General features: G+C 47.2%; 1 protein-coding gene across 3 annotated transcripts in view; it reads right to left on the bottom strand.

The window, feature by feature from the left end:
• Positions 1 to 17: 17 nt before the first annotated feature.
• The window catches only part of Atg17 (autophagy-related 17), a 71,529-nt gene continuing 50,731 nt past the window's right edge, over positions 18 to 20,815 (bottom strand). Inside the window, exons 3-9 of one of the 3 annotated variants that reach the window (XM_076791462.1) lie at positions 14,079 to 14,367; positions 12,413 to 13,355; positions 12,043 to 12,263; positions 10,998 to 11,622; positions 7,528 to 8,262; positions 6,030 to 6,986; positions 18 to 5,885 (exon numbers count right to left, since the gene is read on the bottom strand). In XM_076791462.1, the coding sequence (XP_076647577.1) occupies positions 5,748 to 5,885; positions 6,030 to 6,986; positions 7,528 to 8,262; positions 10,998 to 11,622; positions 12,043 to 12,263; positions 12,413 to 13,355; positions 14,079 to 14,367 (3,908 nt within the window). In that variant the 3' untranslated portion in view covers positions 18 to 5,747. The remainder of the gene's footprint in view (positions 5,886 to 6,029; positions 6,987 to 7,527; positions 8,263 to 10,997; positions 11,623 to 12,042; positions 12,264 to 12,412; positions 13,356 to 14,078; positions 14,368 to 20,815) is intronic. The other 2 variants (XM_076791463.1, XM_076791464.1) reach the window with 2 other exon arrangements.

Below are 20,815 nucleotides of genomic sequence, written 5' to 3'. Positions count from 1 at the left end.
CTTCAAGAGTCACGTGGTTTACTCGTAATTTCTTTATTCGTAACAGATACTCTCACGATCACAATTGTATGCACGTTATGTAATGTTATCATACACCTATTTTGCGTTACACTTTCTCGGATTACATGCGCGGTACTCTTCCCCGTCGGTTTCACGAGTCCTGATCACGGTGTGTCACGTCTCGTAGATCGAGATCGCGATTTCCTCGAGCGGCGAAACTCAATGGAGACGAGAAACAGAAACGGGCGCTGGATCCGCTCGCGCGATCGATCGCCGAACGATCGACGAGTGGTTCCCGATCGCTGTAGTCGCGGGAAAAAGTGATCGAGATGATATTTATTTCATTAGGAAAACACACTCGTCCAGATCGTTTGCCCAGCGATCTCGCGGTTCGCGGATCGCGTTGGCTAGTGGATTCCTGTGCTCAGAGCTAGGTGAGCCGTTTAGGTGTGCCCTTGTTCCCCGGAAAAGTGATTGCTAGATCGAACGGATCCCTAAGTCGTCGCGAGAAATCGTTTTTCTCAACGGAACAGCTACGTCTTCCTCGTGGAAACGAAAGTGGAAACTGTGGAACACGAAGAAAATCGAACGAAATCCCAGCACTGACTGAAGCGAACTTAATCGAGTTGCCTAACGTTCCCAATAGCACGTACACATACAATATATATCTATATATATTCGTTTTTCTTCTTCATCTTCGATCTTCCTCGGATTTTCCGCCTCTCGCATAGAAACCTTCTTAAGCGTAAAAATTTTGGTCGATAAAAAAAACAAAAGAGAGTATTTTCTATAGTATCGAATTACATAGTTTTCGTCGCCTATACACGTCACACGTAAAACAAATCTCTATCGTCGCTACGTATGTACTACTATGCAGTGGTATCTTCTCTCTTTCTCTTTTTTTATCCATTTTGTTTTCACTCTTTCTTGTAGGCGTGGGTCAAAGAGCAGAAAACCTGGTCGATTCCGCTCGGTGAATCGCTAGAAAAATAAACACGCAGATTCATCCCAATCACGCTCGAGATCGCTCGAATCCCCAGCCATTTTGTAATCTACGCGAGATTTGCTTTTTCCGCAAAATAAACGTATTCGTTGCAGGCACACGTTGCTTTGATATTCGGACGTACGAGTTACAAGCCGCATCTTTTGAATTTCCCGCGAAATTTTTCTGATTTGGAACGCTGAGAAATCGGTATCAAAACTCCCATGCCACCCTGTGTGAACCGATCATGTTTCATTAGAGTACAACTACATCGTCTGTTTCGATTTTGATTTCGTTTAAAACGGCGTCTGGAACTTCCAGGAAACTGCGAATTCACGATCGCTCCGCGACATCTCTCCCGCAAGTACTCTGCCGCCGACCGGAAGTCCTCCGAAGACGCGTCATCGAATAAAACATCAGGTTGCCGCGTAAGATTGTTGGTTTTTCTTTTTTAAATGATTTATTGAGAATCGTGATCCAGGAGGCGCCGTGAGAGCGCAAAGAGCGTCGAATCAAACAAACAATCGAACATTTTTGACTGCACACACACACTGCTGGAAATGTTCAATAACGTCGAGGTTACATTCTTTGGTTCCTGTAAATTCAGAAGCAATTCAACGAAAATTACATTAAAGAACATGTTGCAGAGAGTCTCGTATGTGTAACGTGAACGGAACCAGCTCGAGCAGAATCTGCAATCAAAACGGTAGAAGCGATCTTCGGCTACGCTACTAATTCTACTGTAACAAAGCTTTCGAATGTCTTTCATCATGCTCAAATCGACAGTTCGCAGATTGCAATCGCCTCTTGCAACATGGTTCTTCCGGAATACGTCGGTCGCCATCTTGGAGCGACCAAGATCCCCGCGTCGATTCGTTTAATAATAAATTCGCTCGGTTGTTCATTGTAGAAGGCACTACTTTCTTTTATTTTTCATAGACAAAGGTGAAAAAAAAAATGGTTTTTGAACATATGATACAAGGTACTTCGAAACTAAAATTAAAAATTAAATACCAGTTTTTCCGCGCTGATCGCCGGACTTCCGCAGCAACCAGGCCCGGACGAGCCTCGAGAGGGCATTCGCTGGCTTTGATTCTACTTGCGACCAACCTAATTGCCTCCAACGCGTTAGAAACTGTTATACGAGTAGATGCTGTGTCGAGGACGTGGACCGATTGCTCCCAGAAAAATCGCGAGTCCGTCGAGAGAAAAGAAACTCGGCAAGTACAAAACAATAAAAACAAACTCTTCACTCGTGAAACCGTCCTGTTAAAAAATTTCTTCGATTCAGTATCCAGGACTCGAAAAATCGACCTCCCAGGCTTCCGAATTTTCTGACCAGTTCAAGGACGAACCGGAGGAGCAATGGTCCCACCTCCGCCGCGAAAGGACGATGCGGTCCGAGGTGGCTGTCGGTGCATAAGCTGCAAGGTCGTTTGACCGTCTAGCGACGTTGCAGTTAAATGTCCGTGCAGCGTCCCTCGGGACACAAGGCGCGGGACGCGAGCCCGAACGCGGTTGAGCACAGCGTTTCTACGTGGACAGAGGTTGCACGTTCTACGAGTCGGTTCGCCTAACTGCGCGCGGAGAGTGCTCTACGAGTGCCTTCGAAGGTCGAAGAAAAATTGGACTAATAGGAACCGTGGGTCGCGTGCGTGGTGCACTCGGTTTTCGCGTGCGCGTGAAAAGAGCGTCCTCCGAGCTACAACAAATCCATCGAATCACGTCGAGCACGTCAGCTAACGGAACTCCATACGAAGTCGTGTCTGTCTGAAGTCATCACTAAACTCTACTTCCATAAAAGAAACATACATTCGTCGGTTAATCTCGGGAGAAATGAAATCATACAGATTGTCACGCGTGGCTCTGGCAATGAAGTTGACAGCTAATGTCGAAAATAAAAGACTCGTTTGGAAGATGCTGCAGATCCGTGGCACTAATACTCTAGTTTAAAAAAAAAAAGAAAATCGTGAGCTACGTTTGTCGAAGGTGTATAACGTTCTCCGTAAACTTTCAGTCTTGCCTTCGAACACTCGTTCAACTAAATCGCTTGAGTACTCAGACACGAGTTCGCGTGGATTTTTGACTACCAAGGCTTGAACACTAATGGAAACCGATGATCATCGACAATCAGCTCGTTAATTACTGAAACGGTTCTAATCACATTGACTATTACTTTACAAGGAAAATCTGCTGCGAGCAACGAGGTATTTGTTGAAAGGCGCCAGAGAACCGCTCGACTTCGCGCACGGTGACTCTCGGCGAATCGACGCGACGACAGGACGTCGACCGTAGCATGGGGTTCGTGGCTACGAAAGGACAAGACGGTGGGGTCTCCGAGGACCCCCGGCCGAGAATTCGTGCTAAATCGGTGCGTGCGCGTGTGTGTTCCGCGGGTGCAATTTCGCTTGCGGCCTGTAGAAGAAAGAGGAATCGTTAAATGAGCTACGTTGGCGCTATGTCAGAAGCGGGTGCGTCATTCTCTCGACAAGCTCGAGCTACAGCCTATCAAACGAGTTTTTCGCTTCGTCTTTTTATCTTACTTTATCAGCATCTTTTCGGCGGGCCACCGTGAACGCGGGGGCGGCGTCGCTCGAACTCGAAATCGGCGCCCGGCGATCGACGGCGAAATGTTTCTCGATCCGCTCTCGATTTTTCCCCGGCCACGAAGAGGAAAAAGATTTGGCGGTCCAGGGAAATCGGTCTCGAGCGGATCGCGAGGCGTCGCTCGCCGGGGTGCCAGGAATTAAGATTAACTAACGACTAAGTAGAAGTGAAAACGTCGAGCCTAACGATCACAGCTATTGTACGATACTATGAGTGCTTAAACCGTCGCGGAGAAAACGATAATAGTGGTAAACGGTTACGGAATCGGCAATCAAAAGGATCTCGCGAGCTGTCGCAACGAAGCTGACTTCGGTGTCCTCGCATTCTCTCCGTGTCGCGCCCAATATTCTCGATCGGATCTCGTTTCTTTCGAGCCTTGGATCGGTAGAGAAACAGAAAAGATCTATGTGTAAGTGGCCTGACATCCGTATGTCTGTGTGAAAGTGTGATACATGTGTTTATGTATGTGTGGGTGTGTTTGTGGATATCTGCTCTGTGTACGCGTATTCGTTACAAAATTCATCCTACGAAGAGTTCGCCTCGTACCTCGGGGGCCTGAATAGACCTAATCCATCGCCGACAAAATAACGATTCGAAGTTAGGTGAGTGCCGCGTGGTCCCCTCGATCGCGTCCGCCATTTTTGCGACGAACTTAACCCGTTGAGACGAGGGTTCGGAGATTTAGGAACGGTTCGGGTGCGGGTTTCTGCTTAGTTTCGTCTAACTAAGACCATTTTGTCGAACGTTTACCGAACGTTGCGCCGCACATCTTTGAACCGACATCGAAGGAAAATCTTGAACCCGACGGTTAGGGTTGACGATCGACGATGAGCCAATACCGGACGTTGGTAAACGGCTCGAGGACGGTCCTCGTCGACCACGGGACACCCGGAAAACGAAAATCGGCAGAACGCGACCATTTCCGAGTGAAACAAACTCTCGCTTTCTCTCTCACTCTCACTCTCTCTCTTTCTCTCTGAACGTGTTCGAGGGCGTTTCTCGAGGATTGCACAAACATGCGTTACGATCGCTCGGTTTCTCGTTAGAAAATCCACCTTAGGACCTACGTATGACGTCGCTACACGAATATTGCACGCTTGGTACGACAGAGCACACGCGTATATTAATATACATATATATGTATGTATAATATATTACATATGTTATATAACATATATGTATATAATATATTATACTATATTACATATATAATATATGTATAATCGGTATATAGAAAGTAACCGTGTGGCATTCGTTACCGTTTCCTTCTATCTTTTTTGCGTTTTCGCGATTTTTTTTTTTTCACTAACTGCAAATTCGTATCTTTTTTTTTCCTTTTGTTGTTGTTTCGTTTGTAAAACTTACTCTACTATACGATATCATTTTTTTTTCTCTGCTCTTCGTTCATCTTCGCCATCGCTTTTTGCGTTTTTTTGTGTTTCTCTCTTCGCACAGTGCAAAGATAATAAGAATAATTATAATATAGTAATAATAATGAATAAATTTATATCTTCGAATCGAGTCACGGAACGAGGAAGTTTCGCTTCGGTGTCCGAAATTATAGTGAAAAACTAATATCCATCGCCTTCTTTCTCTCTCACGTTTGTTCTCTCAATCATTTTTCTACATACTCGTTCGACCTGTCGAGTTACAAGAAGAAACGCGTCGTCGATAATCAGTAATATTATTTTCCCTTTTGCTCTTGGCTCTCCTACATTTTCTCTCTCTCTCTCTCTTTCTCTCTCCCATTCGCGCGCGCGTGTGTGTGTATATATATGAAAAATGAAACGGAAAAGGAATACAAATTGTCGTTTACACGTCACAGCTAACCACAGCATTCGGCAATTATATGTTTCACTCGTTTTTTTAAAAATGATTTATATCACAATGAAACGCCAGCGCATCCTTCCTTCTGATCGTCTCTGATCGTCTGTCGCGTGCACGCCGGGGTTCCGGCGGCCCATACCTCTCGTCGATCGGTTGATCCGACGGATGATCCGCCTGTTCGACGAGGCGTTCAGGATGCGTCTACAGGCTCTGGCAGGTTTTGGCCTTGATCCGAGGGATCCGTTTTCGGATGGTCGCGGAAAGGATGATGTCGCAAGCTGGCGGACCCTGGCCCGAAGGTAGACGTTGTTCTCGGCCTTCGAACGTGAATTCAATCGTCGCGGAGCACCTGACTATGGTAAGAGAATGATTGGCTGTCCTCTCGAATGCTCTTCGAGACGTTCTTCAACGGCTTGACGCGCACCCGGTAGAACTTGGTGCCGCGCGGCACTCGGAATCGGTTCTCGGACTGAAACAGTTAATTTTTCGTTAGTGACGCTCGTTGATCAAACTCCTGACCTCTCGTTGCTGTCGGGAGAGCATTGTAAATAATCAATTATTAAACTGCGGATGTTATGCAAGATTTCCGAAATCTGTGGCAGAGAACCCTCACCTTCTTAGCCTGACAGTACTCCTTATCGACGACCTCGACGATGGTCTGCAGCCTCTTCGGCGACCCGTCGGGGTTCGGGCCGAGATCCAAGGCAGCGACGCAGTCGGTGTTGAGGAAGTAGAAGATGGGCGACTCCTGGTAGAGGGTGAAGTTCTCGTGCGTGGGGTTCCAGAAGACGAGCACCTTGTCGCCGGGGTCGCAGCTGGTGACGGTGATGCGTCTCTGTTGCACCAGCTTCTCCGCGGTTTTCTTCATCTTCTTGCGCACGTAGCCGCAGTGTGCCATGCACATGCAACACTGCGGCTCGGGGCTAGTCGCTGCATCTCGGCTGGAGCCCTCGGAGACCACGGCGACGGAAGCGTTCATCTCTTTCTCGCAGCCCTCGGAGGACTCGCGAACAGCGAAACTCCTCCTCGATCTCTCCTTGACCAGCTCGACCTCCATCCGGACCTTCTCCGCTTTCAGCGCCTCGATCTTCGCCTTCGCCGACTCCCTGTACTGCCGGAGCGCCTGCATCTCCGCGTTCAGCCTCTTGTTGTCGTTCTCCAGCATCTCCAGCCGCCTCGACAGACAGCTCTGGTCGTCGTTCGCCTCCAGCCGCACCTTCTTCGACTCCGACACGTTCACCTCCTCCTTCTCCGGCCGCAGACCTTTCAGCACCTCCCGCATTTGGCTGACGCTCATCTCCTCCGGCACGTTCTTGAACTCCTCCGACTTCGTCACCCGCCTGATCGTCGTCTTGTACTGCTCCAGCTCGTCCAGCAACGCGAACTCGCGCATCTTGTACATTTTCACCTCCTGCTCTTTTTCATCCACCACCTGCCGCGCCATCTTCAGCTCCAGGTCCATTTTCGCCATGCTGACCGCCCTTTCTTCCTCCACCGCCGTCCGAATCGCAACGTAGTCCTCCTTCACCTGCGCCAGAATCTGGAACGCCATACGCAACATGTGCGGAACCTGTAGAAACGAACGCTCGTTCTAGATATAATTCTCAAAAATAGTTCTGTTAGGTTGTTGCATAAGAACATAAAACGGAAAAAATATTACGAGAATACCGGGTGATTCATAAATACATTCGAATACTTCAGGGGGTAAATCTACACACTAATACAAGTAAAAAAATGTCATATGAACATATGTCCGAGATACATTAGTTTTTGAATTAAAGAGAAACCAAACTAGTAGCAGAGTTGGGCATTATTCTGAATAAATATTTATCTAAAATAATCATTCGATTCGTATACGAGTCAGTTAGTTACAAGCTCAAGACATGAGAAGAGAATATAAATTGAATATTATGGATTAACTGAATACACGAACTGAATATACTTTGATCCGAACAAGTTCTCATATGATTGAATGTTTATTCGACAGTGAGAAATACAATTTGATCTGTTACTCCTATTCATTATCTGAAGAAAATTTTACCCAACGCTGACTAGTGGATAGTGTGACTGAAACGCAAAACGCTATTTAATTGCTATATAGAAGTTATTACACTCGCCGTGATCTTGTCGAAACAAGAGTCGCTAGAGCTTCTTTCCATGGTGATGTCGTTCAGCTGGACCCTGATCGTCTCGAGCTCGTCCTTGTACTCCATGTGCAGCATGTCGGTGGCCTCGACCCTCCTCTGCTGATCGGTCCTAGCGGTACTGAGCTTATCCTCGAGCTCTTGAATCGTCTCCTGGCACTGGGTCACCGAACTCGTGAGGGTCGCGATCTCCCGGAACCTGTCGTCGTTCGCCTTCTTCACGGTGGCCTCCTTGGCTACGCGGGCCTGTTCGAGCGCCTCTTCCAGCTGTTGATGAAGCCTCGTCTGCAGGTTCCTCATCTCGGTCTGCTCGGACTCCAGCTTCTGTCTCATGGTCGTCATCAGACGCTCGTGTTCCGATAGCTCCGTTTCTTTTTCCAGCACGATCCTCTTCAACGTGCAGATCTCCTCTTCGTGGCTCTGGATCATCTTCTTCACGTCCGCCATCTCGAGCTCGTGGTCCATCATCAACTCTTGCTCCCGTTCCCGAAAACGACGTTCGTACTCGCTCGAGTAGAGGGACAACACCTTGCCAACACGCTCCGTCATCTCTGTGAAACCTCTCTTGTCCTCGTTCGACTGAACCCGAAGAACAGCCAGCTCCTGGCTCACCGAGCTCATCGCCTCGCTCACCAGCGCCTTCGTCGTCTTCAGGATCGAGCGCAGCCTCTCCACCTCCTCGCGAGTGTTGCCAAGGTTCTCCTGAAACGGCCAGCGCCAAACACTTCCGTGAGAAACAGTGCACGAAATTGGACTCGCAAGATTAAAGGACGTGTGAATACAGGTGCGAAATCGTGGTAGAAATCGGAGCAGCTGATTCTGAGCAAGAAAGTCCGAAAGCTGAGGCGAAATTTTGTACACCCAGATCTTGAAGAAATCGAGCTTAACGTTTATTTATCGACTTTCTTTTCTCATAGAATCAGTCTCCTATCATTTTGTACCATAATTTTCAATATACCCTGTACGATCGAGTCAGCGAGGAATCAAGCAATCTGTCCAAACGTGTGGTGACATTGAACTATTCCAGTATTAACACATTATTAGACTCCGGATCTTTATGCAAAATAAAAAGTCTGTGCATCAATTGCAAAACACAGGAGCTAAATATATATTTATATGCTCCACTAATAATTTTAATGCACCTACTCATTGTTGTCGAAACTGCATAAAATCCGGAGCCTACATATTATTTACCAAAAGAATTCTGTTAATAGAGTTCCCGATGTCTGACATATTCTTTTTAAATGATAATCCCAACAGAAAGTGTTAGATTGTGTTAGTGGGACTTTTTGATTCATGATGGAAATTGCCATGGTTATTGAGAAGTTAATTACAAAATCCTTAGCTGTTAACCCTCGTGCGCTCCTTAGAGATAATTAACAATAAAGATCTTCAAAAGTTGTTTCACCAATTTTGTTTTACATTTCAAAACACGAACTTACTTTGAACAACAGAATCAAAAACTGATAAAAATTTGTACAGAATTCAAAAGATAAGAATGTGTGAATATTCATCCAAGGAGCGTACGAGACTTAAACAATCGTAGGTAGATAATGTGTTAACATTTTCGATCAGTTGGATCGCTGGACTCCTCGCAGCCTCGAGCATCGTAAACTTGTATTGTGACCAGTGGCGGAAAAGTTACTAGATCGGGAGTGGGAAGGCAGTTCTGACAAATGAAAAATGAAAAAAAACCCCTGGAGAACAGTGCCCGATGCAGTAACGACAAGAGCCGGCTAACATTCCGGAAAAAACGAACTCGTGATTGAACAGATCTCGGGAGAGAGTGTGCGAGTGTGTGTGTGTCACACTTCGGGTTCTGGAGGGGACGGGATACGAGTGCGACGGCAGCTATCCTGTAATTAAAAAAAAAATTAAGACACACGCACCCACGCACGACTTACACGCGGCGGGATATGCGGCTACGAGAGTGACGGGGTTCGAAAAGAGGGAGAGACTAGACGGAGATCCTACGGGGAAACGGGACGGGGAGGGTTCACACCAACAATAGACGGCAGGCAAGAGATACATACCGGCATGTCTGGGTATACATACTTGCATAAAGACAGCGCTAATAGATTGGGTAGCGAATGGAAAGACAATGACAACGAAAGTACCTAGAAACCACAGAGAAAGGGGAAGTAAGTGGGGAGAGATCGAGGCTAGAGACGGTCGCCGAGATAGGTGAGGGAGCGGGATCACACAGAACAGATGAAGGCGTCTGGAGACACGAATCGGTGGCCAGACTCTGGACCAGGAACAACTGGCAAATATTATAGTCCTTTTCACGAAAGAAGAGATCCGCGTGGCCATAATAGCTGTTCATCAGACTCCTGGCGCTTTAGATGGTCAACTATTATGACTGGGATTGCGTTTGAAGGGTCTTCTTCCGGAAAACAAGCCATAAAATTAGCAGGGGCGCTGGCGAGCACTGCCACGAGCTCCTACGGGCACAGATGCGCTTGGAGACGGAGCTCCTACTCCCCACTCTCTGGTTTCTCGGCTCGCGCGGCCAGTCACGCTCGGACATTGCGTCCCCACTGTCCCGGCCGCATTGCGCCACGCCTACGAAGCTCTCCCCACCAAACAACGAGTGCTCGCAGGAGGATCAACAGGAGCTCGCGAGCGGGGCCGACGTACACTGCCGTCCGTAAGTATTTGGACACTCGATGGAATCTAATAAAGAGTTCATTTCATTATTCTTAATAATCTTACGTTTGTGCTGACTAGTATTTCGGTTGCAGCTAACCCCATTGTTTAGCTACAGTTGCGTTTAGTAATATTCGAAATAGATTGGCACATTTTGGTCGTTCTGTTCACGGTTGCCGTTGCGCATAGATGTTTTCGGTAATATAACGTAACATTAAGCAGCATTTTTCTTATTCGTAAACATTCATAGGAATGTGACCAAGGAAATTAGAGCCGTGTAGAGCTGTTGCCGTTAAAGTACAAGACGTCTTTGAAGTTGAAGATGGATCTTTCCTTTCGGAGGCTTCCTTCAAAATTGACTTTACAAAAATACAACATATGAAAATGTACAGATCCACAGTTTCCAGCGTGATTGAAATGAACGAGCAGAACATGTAAGTGAATACCATTTTCCTATCCGTGACATTTGTCCCCACAGAACTGTTATGCACACAAAATGACGTTAGGCACCATTTTTAGTATCGAGCATGGGCTGTGCACGTTAGTACGAGACAAAAACAATATGAATGTTCCCGGTGAATGGGTTCGACGGTACAAATACTTGTGGAGGGTGGTGTACGGGTCACCGACGCCGGTGGAACCGTGGCCCGTGTCTGACCTGAAGGGTAGAAGAGTAAGCAAAACAGCATCGAATGTGTACCATCGGTGGGATGTTCTGAATTAGAGGTAGTGGAACGTTTACGGCTACGACTACGAGGTCTGTTAGCGAGCTGTAAGTCGTCCAGTACCTGGAGAAGGGAAATGATAGCCTGATGCGGTCCGTCGGCAGGGTGCTCGCTGAGACTGCTCGGCAGGGACTCGTCCATGTAAAACTCAGTACCCATGAAGTCTGCGGCGCCAACGCCGACCGATGGACTGCTACCGCCACTGCTGGACAGCTGATGCCGTTGCTGCTGCTGGCCGTCGCACAACACGGACCGGGGGTTGAAGGACGAAGGATTCGGGCTTAGGGATCTCGGCTCCTCGGCCGTGGTCGAGGAAGCCGGCTGCTCGCTATACTTGGAAAGATCGTTCGCGGCGCGTTGAAGCAGACAGCTCGACTCGACGTTCTCCGCGCACTCGGTTAGGGGACTCAGCTGAGACGGACGCTCGCTGATGGACAGGCTCGGGAAGTGGAAGGATCCGGGCTCGCTCGAGGAGGTCGAACGGTTCGTCAGGTCGACGACTTTCGAGTTCAGCGGGGATACATTAGTCGAGGTCGAGGAAGAAGGGGATACGCTTCGCGAGGCACCAACCTCTAATTGTTTCTGACGCATTTGCTTAGCGCCGTCGAACGACTCGGGTTTCGAGTCCGTGGCGCCCTGTCCGATCTTCTCGAACTCCTCGGTGTCCGTCTCCGATTCGAAGCCACCCCTACAGTCAGAGAAGTCGTTATAGGTAAATATCGTTCGCGTGTTCTGCTATCACAGTTCATTTCATTCGAGGCAATGCACAGTGGGTTGGCACATAGCTGTAGAGGTCGAGAGGTTTTTGGTCTTACCTCCCTAAATGGTGACACTTGGTGAGCCAAATTTGAGAGCAATCCGACAATGGAAACCCGTGCCGCGTTGGCGTTACATAATTGTAGATTGTTATTTTGAAAATACCGTCAAATGTTTTTGAATAATGTCTTTTACTAATCCTATGCTATGTATCAATTATTTGATAATGCTATATCTACAGCATGCTGCACTATGCAATGTCTCCAAGCTGAATTAAAATCAAGGGGGTACATCTCGATTAGAAAACCCTTAACTGAAAACTATCAGCCTACTTTGTTCAGTCATCGGGTACCTGTCAGATAACATTGGAGCCCTAGATCGTTTTTGTTCCTTGGCTGCTACGTCGTCGACTCTCATGGAGCTGCTGTCTTTCTCCTTGTTCCCATCGGTGCTGGCATCGGTGAGACTCTTCGACAAAAAGAACTGCGTGATGCTGTTCAAGTCGGGTGACGATACAGTTAACGCCAGGTCTGGTAACTGCGACCTTAGCGACTCCATATCTTCCACGGTCAACTGCAACAACATAACATACGTAAATATCATCCGTATAGTACAAACATCAGCCTTGAATCCCCTAGTCACGAACTGGCGTTTCTCAACCAATGGGACCCAGTAAATGTTTCATTCCTTATAAACAAATGTACAATATGTTCTGTACACACCTTTGGCAGTCCGCTGTCGAAGACAGAGGGCGCTTGGGTGGCAAACGGCGGCGGTGTGTCCTCCAGTCCGGGGAACAGGGTGTTCAGGAAGTGGCCATCGAACTTGCTCTGGAACTCTCTTCGTCGGGCCAGTTCCTCGCTGTGAACGGTGAGCAGTTGGCAGGCGAGGTTGCTGGCCCAGACCAGGAAAGCTTGCGAGAACGTCCTCCTCCGGACCACCTCGGCCACCGCGTTCATGTACATCTGCGGCGCTAGATGGATCTGCTGCAACACCTCCAGGTGCCTCCTGAGCCGCTTCAGGCTCTCGTTGTACATCATCAATTTGCTGTCCACCTCCATCATCTTGTTCTCCACGTACATGATCCACTTGAGCCGATGGTAGATGTTCACCGACAGCTCCTCCTTCGCCTTGGTGCACCTGCGTCGAATGTCCCTCAGCTGGTTGTGGTTCTGCAGCATCACGAGCAGCTGACGCCTGTGCGAGGTGCAGAGATCGGGTAGCACGCTGGCGTCGCCGAGGTTGCTGGCGCGACTCTGATTCTGCAGGAATCCCTGCGCCAGCTCGCCCTGTTCCTGCACCAGCTTCTTGGTCTGCTGCATCAGTTGCTCCAGCGCGAACAGCCGCTCCCCCAGGCCCTTGATCTCCTTCATGTCCTGCTTGTTCGCGCTGTCGATCGCCGCGTTCACCTCGGTCTTCAACGCCTCCATCACGCGCTCGTCGAACTGCTCCAAACCCCGGGAACACTGCTCGGCCACTTGCTCCAGGCTGCTCTGATTGTCCTTCGCCGAGATCCAACGCAACAGGCTGAACACCTCCTGCTGGTCATCCGCGTCCTTCTCGGACTGGCTCGGCTGGTCCTCCGGGCTCAGCAGACCCTCGGCATGCGCCCTCAGCGCTGACAGGATCGGGATCTTCGCCAGCATGCCCAGGTCTGCGTTGAAGCTGCGGCGGAAGACAATTTGTTAGTGGGTTACACAATCCTGAATAAAGAAAAATGTTAATCTTCTCATTTCATACAACAAATATGTCACACAAATGTTCTCAGTTCGATTTTTGTGACATAACTTATCGCAACAGCTATTTGCATAGAGATCCGCCGGGTTATTGTTAGACACAGTTTATTATCAACGTTAACATAATTATGTCTACATCCGTGGACATTGCGTCACCGCTACGTGCCTTCAGATTAGATCGTCTGTTTGCCGAGACGCGTCTTCAAACAGAAGCTTAGCGCAAAATGCACTCACGCGTGGAAATATGGAAGTATCAGTCACCGATTTCCGTGAAACTTTGCTGAAACTAATTTTCATAAACGTGTTTCGCGCAGACGTTCCGAATCTTGGAATTAAATTGTAAGGCAAGCGGTTAACACTTTATCTGCGGGAAGCGTATTAATAGGATTGTCAATCATTGCGCCGTGCCAAAATTAAAAATCATATTTTATACAGCAATGCTAAGGAAAACTGTTAGACCACGTTACCGAGGTTCAGCTGTAGGTTCGCGATTGAGATTGCTATTGCTGTTGAAAATTAGGAAATAGTCGCCGGCAGATAACACGTTAAGAGAAAGTAACATGTTCATTTGATTTCTGTTTCTCACAAGTGACTTGGATCATTTTCGTTTCGCACGAAAATCCACATAGTCGCGAGCGTTGACGGTACTCACTTCTGAAGCAGCTCCATGTGCTGCTGTCTCTCCGAAAGATAGACAGCGAAGCTCTGCTGAAGAACAGCGGCTCGAGACTGGAACATCTGCGTGATGTCTTCCAGGTTCGCCACCACGGCGGCCCAGCCCTGTTGCTGAAGATGCTGGTCGTGGACCAGCTTCTCGCAGATCCTGGTCTGCCCCCCGGCCAACACGCAACATTGCTGAGCCAATTGGGCCCGGGCGACGAGAGTCTGATATGTGGCGGGCATCGCCAGCGAAGCGTCGATTTGGGTTTGTAGATCGATATCTGTAACACCGGAGAACAACATCCAATTACTTTCTCCTACTCTAACGGACTCCGTGTGGTCGCAGAGTCTCGATATACGTGTATCTCGATTGGGGAGCTCTGTTGACGCGTTAGGCTTGAATTACAGTATTACCCGCGATCTGGCACCGTGTCAGGACGTTTATGTAACGGATGTTCTGAGAATTTGTGAAAAGGAAAGAGAAACAAACGGCGAGGCCGGGATGCTGGGAGCTGGCGCGTGCAGCCAGGTGGGAATCAGTCCGTTTTGTTTTGGGAGTCGAGTACTCGGTGCTCGAGAAAGTGGTTATGAAACTTCTTTTTCTGTGATGACGGGAAGACTGTCGTTTTTATAACATAACAATTCTGCAATACAAACGGGAAGGAAACGAAAATTTTGCAGTATCTACAGAAAGAAAACCAGTTTTCATCCCGAGGGGCGCGTTAAGAGCAACGGGGCAACAAACTCGTCTAGAAGAGATGCCTTCGAAGAACGATTTAAAAGCTTTGGTAAATATGTAGTCATTAAAGAAGTTCATTATTCAAGTACTCTTAAAATCACCTCCATCATTGTCTAAGAGTGTCCAAGCATTTCTACTCTCGTCTTTCACTCTCCTATGTCAAGAATCGAGGAAAGAACAATTTGTAGGATTTGGTAAATATATAGTCATTAAAGAGGTCCACTATTCAAGGGCTGGCACTCTTAAAATCACCTCCATCATTGTCTAAAATCTTATCTTTCACTCTCGTCGGGGCAGAAAATTGGAGGGCCAAAGAGCAGCAATTTTCGTGGCAGCAACCAGCAGGAACGGTATCTGCGGTCCCCGGGCGATGGGGGCGGATGATGGGATCCCGAATGATTCGTCGGATCGTTGCCGGCGATTTTCCCCGTGGAAAAGCGGCTTAAGGTGAGCCCGCCTCATCCGCCGGAGGCAATTGTCGCCCAACCAGGAAGCCTGGACGGCGTAATTCGCTTCGTAGCCGATCCGCGGATCCAGGCTATGACGTAAGGGCACTGAAACGGCGAGCGAGCCGTGCCCACGACCTTGGGTTTTCATCGCGTGCCAAGATTACGTTGGCGAAGCTCGCGTCGATCAATTATATACCTGCTGCTTAGCGAGGACTGACCGGCAGCCGCTCGAACCGATACGTCCACCCCGCGTGCTTTTCGCCGAATGCTATCGATCCGCAGGTGTCCTGTTTTACGAGCCAGCAACAATTTTCTCGACTCGGTTTTCATCTCCATTTAGCGGGACAGAAGCTGGGGAGACCCCTGAAACCCTAACTTGGCAGACCCTTGACAAGGTTCACGGATCGCTGTTAGCAAAGGTGACGCGACTCTTGCTGGCGTGCAGTAGGGTGAAATTCTTGTGTGATGTTTGTAGAGTGTGACGTCAATTTGAACTGTATTTCGAATGATATTCTGATTATTTGTTTATCACCCTCGGAATTATTTGTTTCAGACTGTAAGTTCGTAGAGCCATTAAGAAAACCTTTTTCATGTGTAACATTATGCTTCTTTACAACATCAGTATTACCGTCTGGGACTTTTATCGGCTAGATATTTAGGACATATATCGAGTAAAGACTGTGCAGTTCTTCCTGTCAGTCGTACAGAAACACGATGCACTTGCTTCAGATATCGACAGGTTCGTTGTTGTTGCAAGCTGAAAGAAATATTGTCTTTCCATTTTGTCGTTCCTATCGGTCACGTTGAAAGACGATGCACTTATTTCAGACACGCAAGCTCTTGCTTCAGACATGCTTGCTCCCGTAACTTCGTTATCGTTGCGAGTTGAAGGAAATGCTTTCGCAGACATTGTTTCGAGGAAACGTCCTCCTACAAAATGCAACTGGAAAAAATCTATTTTCTAATGGTCTAAAGTAGAATGCCCCCTCGAAGCTCGGAGCGTATTTATACACTCTGGTCGGAACGGAAGGGTTAATGCGGTCGCCGCGTTGTCTCGGCCCGATTTCCAAGCACTGCTCGTTTGACCGAAATCCATCCGGGAGAGCTTTCCCGCGGGCTGCATAATATAAAAGAGAGGCGAGGAACGGCGGAAAGACAACAGAGATACGGTGAACAGGGAATGTGTTGCACAACTGTCGGACAATGTATCGATTTTATGCGACGCTACGGTCCGACCGAGCTTTTCTTCTTCGCGCGGAAACTGTCACGCTGCTTCCGGTATCCTTGCAACGGGAAAGGACGAACGAGGACTCATTAGGGTATAAAAAGGCCACGCGCCGGAAATCGGCGAGCCGACGATGACGTCGCTCGCGAAACAAAAGCCCGGACCGAATAGAAACTACGGGAACCACACGGAAACTTTTGCGCCCGGCGCGCTCGTTCCAGTGCTCGTGGCTTTTCATTCTCCGACCGATTCGAGGAAAATATTTTACGTTCGACGGCGCGCCATCTTTCTACTAGATACTCTAGAAAATTAAGGAAGTTATGGGAGTTTAATGAACACCTACTCCAGAGCGGTGTTAATAGTGGTTTGCACCGATGCCGCATGCTTGAAATTGTTCCGCATGAAAAACTGTGCGCTCGATTTAGTTAAAACTTTGCGCACGAGTTCGTAGATAGCCTATTTATACTATCAGGCTGTCATATTAGTGACACTATTTTCATTCGGTTATTTTAAACAATTTTTCCGGAAAAGTCGCCACCATTCTAGAAAGAAGCTTTTACAATTCTGCACTGTTTTCACGAAAAGTCGACGATTTTCCTCCGTCAAAACAATTGATTTGTCAGTTCAATGGTATGGCAACGTAACCGAAAAATTTAAGAACAATCGCCTGTACAGTTTCCCAAAAACAATTCCGAACTGTCACAATTTTCAGCGCCTCCTACGAAGCGTTCTCTGCTCGCTCCTTAATTAGCAGATTACGGCGATCGATCGATCATGGAACGACACCCGATCGACCCAGAAACTCGTCGATACTTATCGAACAACGACACAGGGTGCGATGGCACGGGAACGACGAAGAAAAACAAAAACGTAGCCGGAGAGAGGAAGTAATCACCTGTCGGCGATTTAATCGAACGCAGCTGCGCTCGATATTATGCAAATCCGAGTCGCATTATGCGTATTCCGGTGGGAACACCGGTAAATAGACGCGATAGGGCCTCGATCTCACGTTTCGACCCGCTGACCCAGCATTTGCAAAATCACAAGGCTGGCCGATTCTCCGCGCAAAACGTCGTTTACGGGTAAATATTGCGACGAATCTCACTGTGTGAGATCATCGTCGTTTGCGGCGCAGGAAAAACACGCTCGAGAACACCGAGAGACACGACCGGACACCTGCGCAGACGGATATCGCGATCGCGAAATCGCTTCCGATATCACGCGCGTCGTCGCGTGCTAAATCGTTTCGCGAACCCAGTGTTTCGTGACAGGGACGCCCGGGGGAAGACGCCTTTTTTGGCTTCCCGAGGGATCCGCTGGTGAAACTCGATCCACAGGACTTCGATTGACACCCCCCTTGATTCTTCTTCCCCTAAATTATTCGCCCCTTCGAAAAATCTGGCGGGCTTTACGCATTTTTCCACCAGCAAATTATAAATTCGGGGTGGCAATTATTCAGAGTGTTCGAGGTTAATAGAAACAGCGAATTGTTTCTGAAATGGTTAACGGTACAATAACGTTCTTTTATGCAGATTTTTTGGACCTGCAAGATAAACATTTAACTCTGGAAAATCTCAAGTAAAAATTATAAGACGGATTTTGAGTTTTGCATCTGTTGAATTAATAACACAAAAATGTTTGCCTCCGATAATTAACTGTTTCAATTGAATTGATTTTGGGACAGGATTTAATCCTTCAGATTTGATATGTATGTGCGCTGATCTTGCCAGACCTTTGTACTTTGAAATGGATATAATTAGTTCATTTGTATCGTATAATTTGATCATCATCTATTATTATTACGCTCCTACGTCAATTGTAATAAACAGGAACCAACCAGAAATGTCTGTCCTCCTTCAATCATTTTAATGAATTAATAACAGTACATGGATATTGTGAAATGAATCTTTCTAGTATTCAAAATGTCTCTTATACATTTTTATCGTATGTGCACAAAATCTGTAGTCTAATCACTCTAGATTATACAAAACTCATTGTACATTCAAAATCAGGTCCTATTACTGTAGAACAAAAGGTGCACTTTAAACAACATTTACGACAACAGTTTCCAACGAAGAAAAACGGAACTCGGCTAACAACGGGAAAAAGACTGAAACTGTTATATGGGGTAGCTAGAATATTATGAATTTACACGCGCATGAATTCAAATTAGAACGCAAACTCGATATAACATGACGTCGAACCTGTCTAATGATCGTTTGATTTTATTAAGTCGTTTTTAATATGCGCTTAATGGAGTACGCCGCGGATAAATCGATGTTTGCACGAGTTTCCGTGGCCTCCTCCCCCGTTTTAATCAAGTTTGTGGAACCGCAACGGGACAATGCAGCGGCGAGTTGCCGAGTGTAAAGACGATAGAAAATTCACTTGTCGTATAGCGCGATGCATATAACGACGGTGACCTCTTTTAATCACGCTATTGCATAAGCTTCCGGCACAGGGTTGAACCTGGCAAACAGGGGCCAAGAATTTCTCGGCACGACACTGAATTCCCAGAATATCTTAACTTGGACTAATGCTCCCCTTTTCTAATTATATATTCTACGCACTGCAAACACACGCCTACACGTACCGATATTCTGGTTATCGGGGGGGGACAATATTCTCATTAAACAATTTTTTGGGGCGTCGCGAGAAAAATTTTGCTCTCCACTTTCTTTATTAACCCTCGGACTCTGACCCACGTCGATATTTCACTACAGGATTCTTTCGATACAAGGCGATGGCTCGGGACCAGCTTTCGTCGTATTTCGAAATAGAAAGCATCGTCTTATATCTTATATAAATTCGGGCTGGCAATTTTTATTTTGCATAAAACCCGGAGTTTGATCGTAAGCTGTTGTAATAACTTCTGAAACGGAAGAACACTTTGCGCCACAAAAATTGAGGGTGGCAATTACCTGAACAGTTCGCCGGGATTAACTAACATTGAAATTCTAAGAGCGAGTGCATTTCTCTCAGGCTCGCTTGCTGCAAATCCCGTAGCATCTTAATTGTTCCCACGAAATACTTGCATCGCGCAGAGTGGACGCTAATCGGATGGTCGCCGAAGATCGTGTTTGGAACAACTGTTTATGTCCCATCGAGGTTTATTAAAGGGTTAATGGGTCTCGGGCCACGCACCGAGGAGCATCGTGTGCCAGACAATTACGATTGCTCCTTTCATTCGCATCGGCCCTCGACAGCTGATACTATAGCGGAAAGAGAGAAAGAGAGAGAGAGAGAGAGAGAGAGAGAGAGAGAATGCGCGCTGGCAAAGCGTCTCGACGGAACCGCGCATGAATGAAGAAGAATCATAGTTGGCCGGCTGGGCCGCGATCCCATCATTTGCGAATCAGCGGCGAAAACTCGGCCGCCAGGTCTTTTGTCGGCGGCGGGGGTGGGAAATCGTGTGCTTATCTGCACGCGAAACTAAGGCGAAAAAACGTGTGTGCAGTGACACGTGCGACTTGTGCATCCGCCGCGACGCGATTAGCCGATTCTTTGCCCACAGACGCCGGGGTTTTAAGCTCGACCCGATTATGCGAGCGCGATTATCGCGACGGAATTATCTGGCTCCATTTTCTACCAATTTTATTGCCGCTGGACCTCGTCGCGATAACCGGAGTCTCGCGTTTCATTTTCATTCGACGAAGAGAGATCGTGGCACTGTGTGCTCGAAGCATGATGTAATTTCTGAGATAATGCGAAAAGGAACACAGATTTTATCAGTTTTACAGACACACTGGTTAGACAGTGTCTTATTATATATGTTCTAATTTGCTTTATAACGAACATTACAACGAATTAGCATCGATGTGTTTGTAGTGCACGTGTGTGCAGCATTTATACACTGAGTGCACCAAGTGTCACAGCTCCTCGAACAATCTAACGTGATACTGGATAAAAATTGTTTACAGAATGCATCGACAGCTGATTACATCGGAAGCAAACTGTTCTCCGCGTGTAGTTTCGATAATATAATGCTACCACAGATAAAAATTGTTTACAGAATGCACTGATAACCGTGTATATCAAAAGCAAACAGCTCTTGCACATAGTTCGGGCACGGTTGTATCTCAAAAATTGATAAGATACCCTAATGACTATTTCGAGACGAAACGAAGGTTCGAAAACATTCGAAAAAATTCTCATGATAATTCAATAACGATAACACTAATAGAAGACCTGCGGATGTGTGTGAACACTCTATTAAGTCTATTCAAAATTAAAATTTGTTAATACCTTACTTATCTAAGGAATATGTAATCCTGTGCATAAATTATACAATTGTGGAGAACGATAAATTAACGTAA

This window comes from Halictus rubicundus, chromosome 8 (genome assembly GCF_050948215.1).
Source record: "Halictus rubicundus isolate RS-2024b chromosome 8, iyHalRubi1_principal, whole genome shotgun sequence".
Taxonomy (NCBI): domain Eukaryota; kingdom Metazoa; phylum Arthropoda; class Insecta; order Hymenoptera; family Halictidae; genus Halictus; species Halictus rubicundus.
This window is presented reverse-complemented; position numbering and strand designations above follow the sequence as displayed.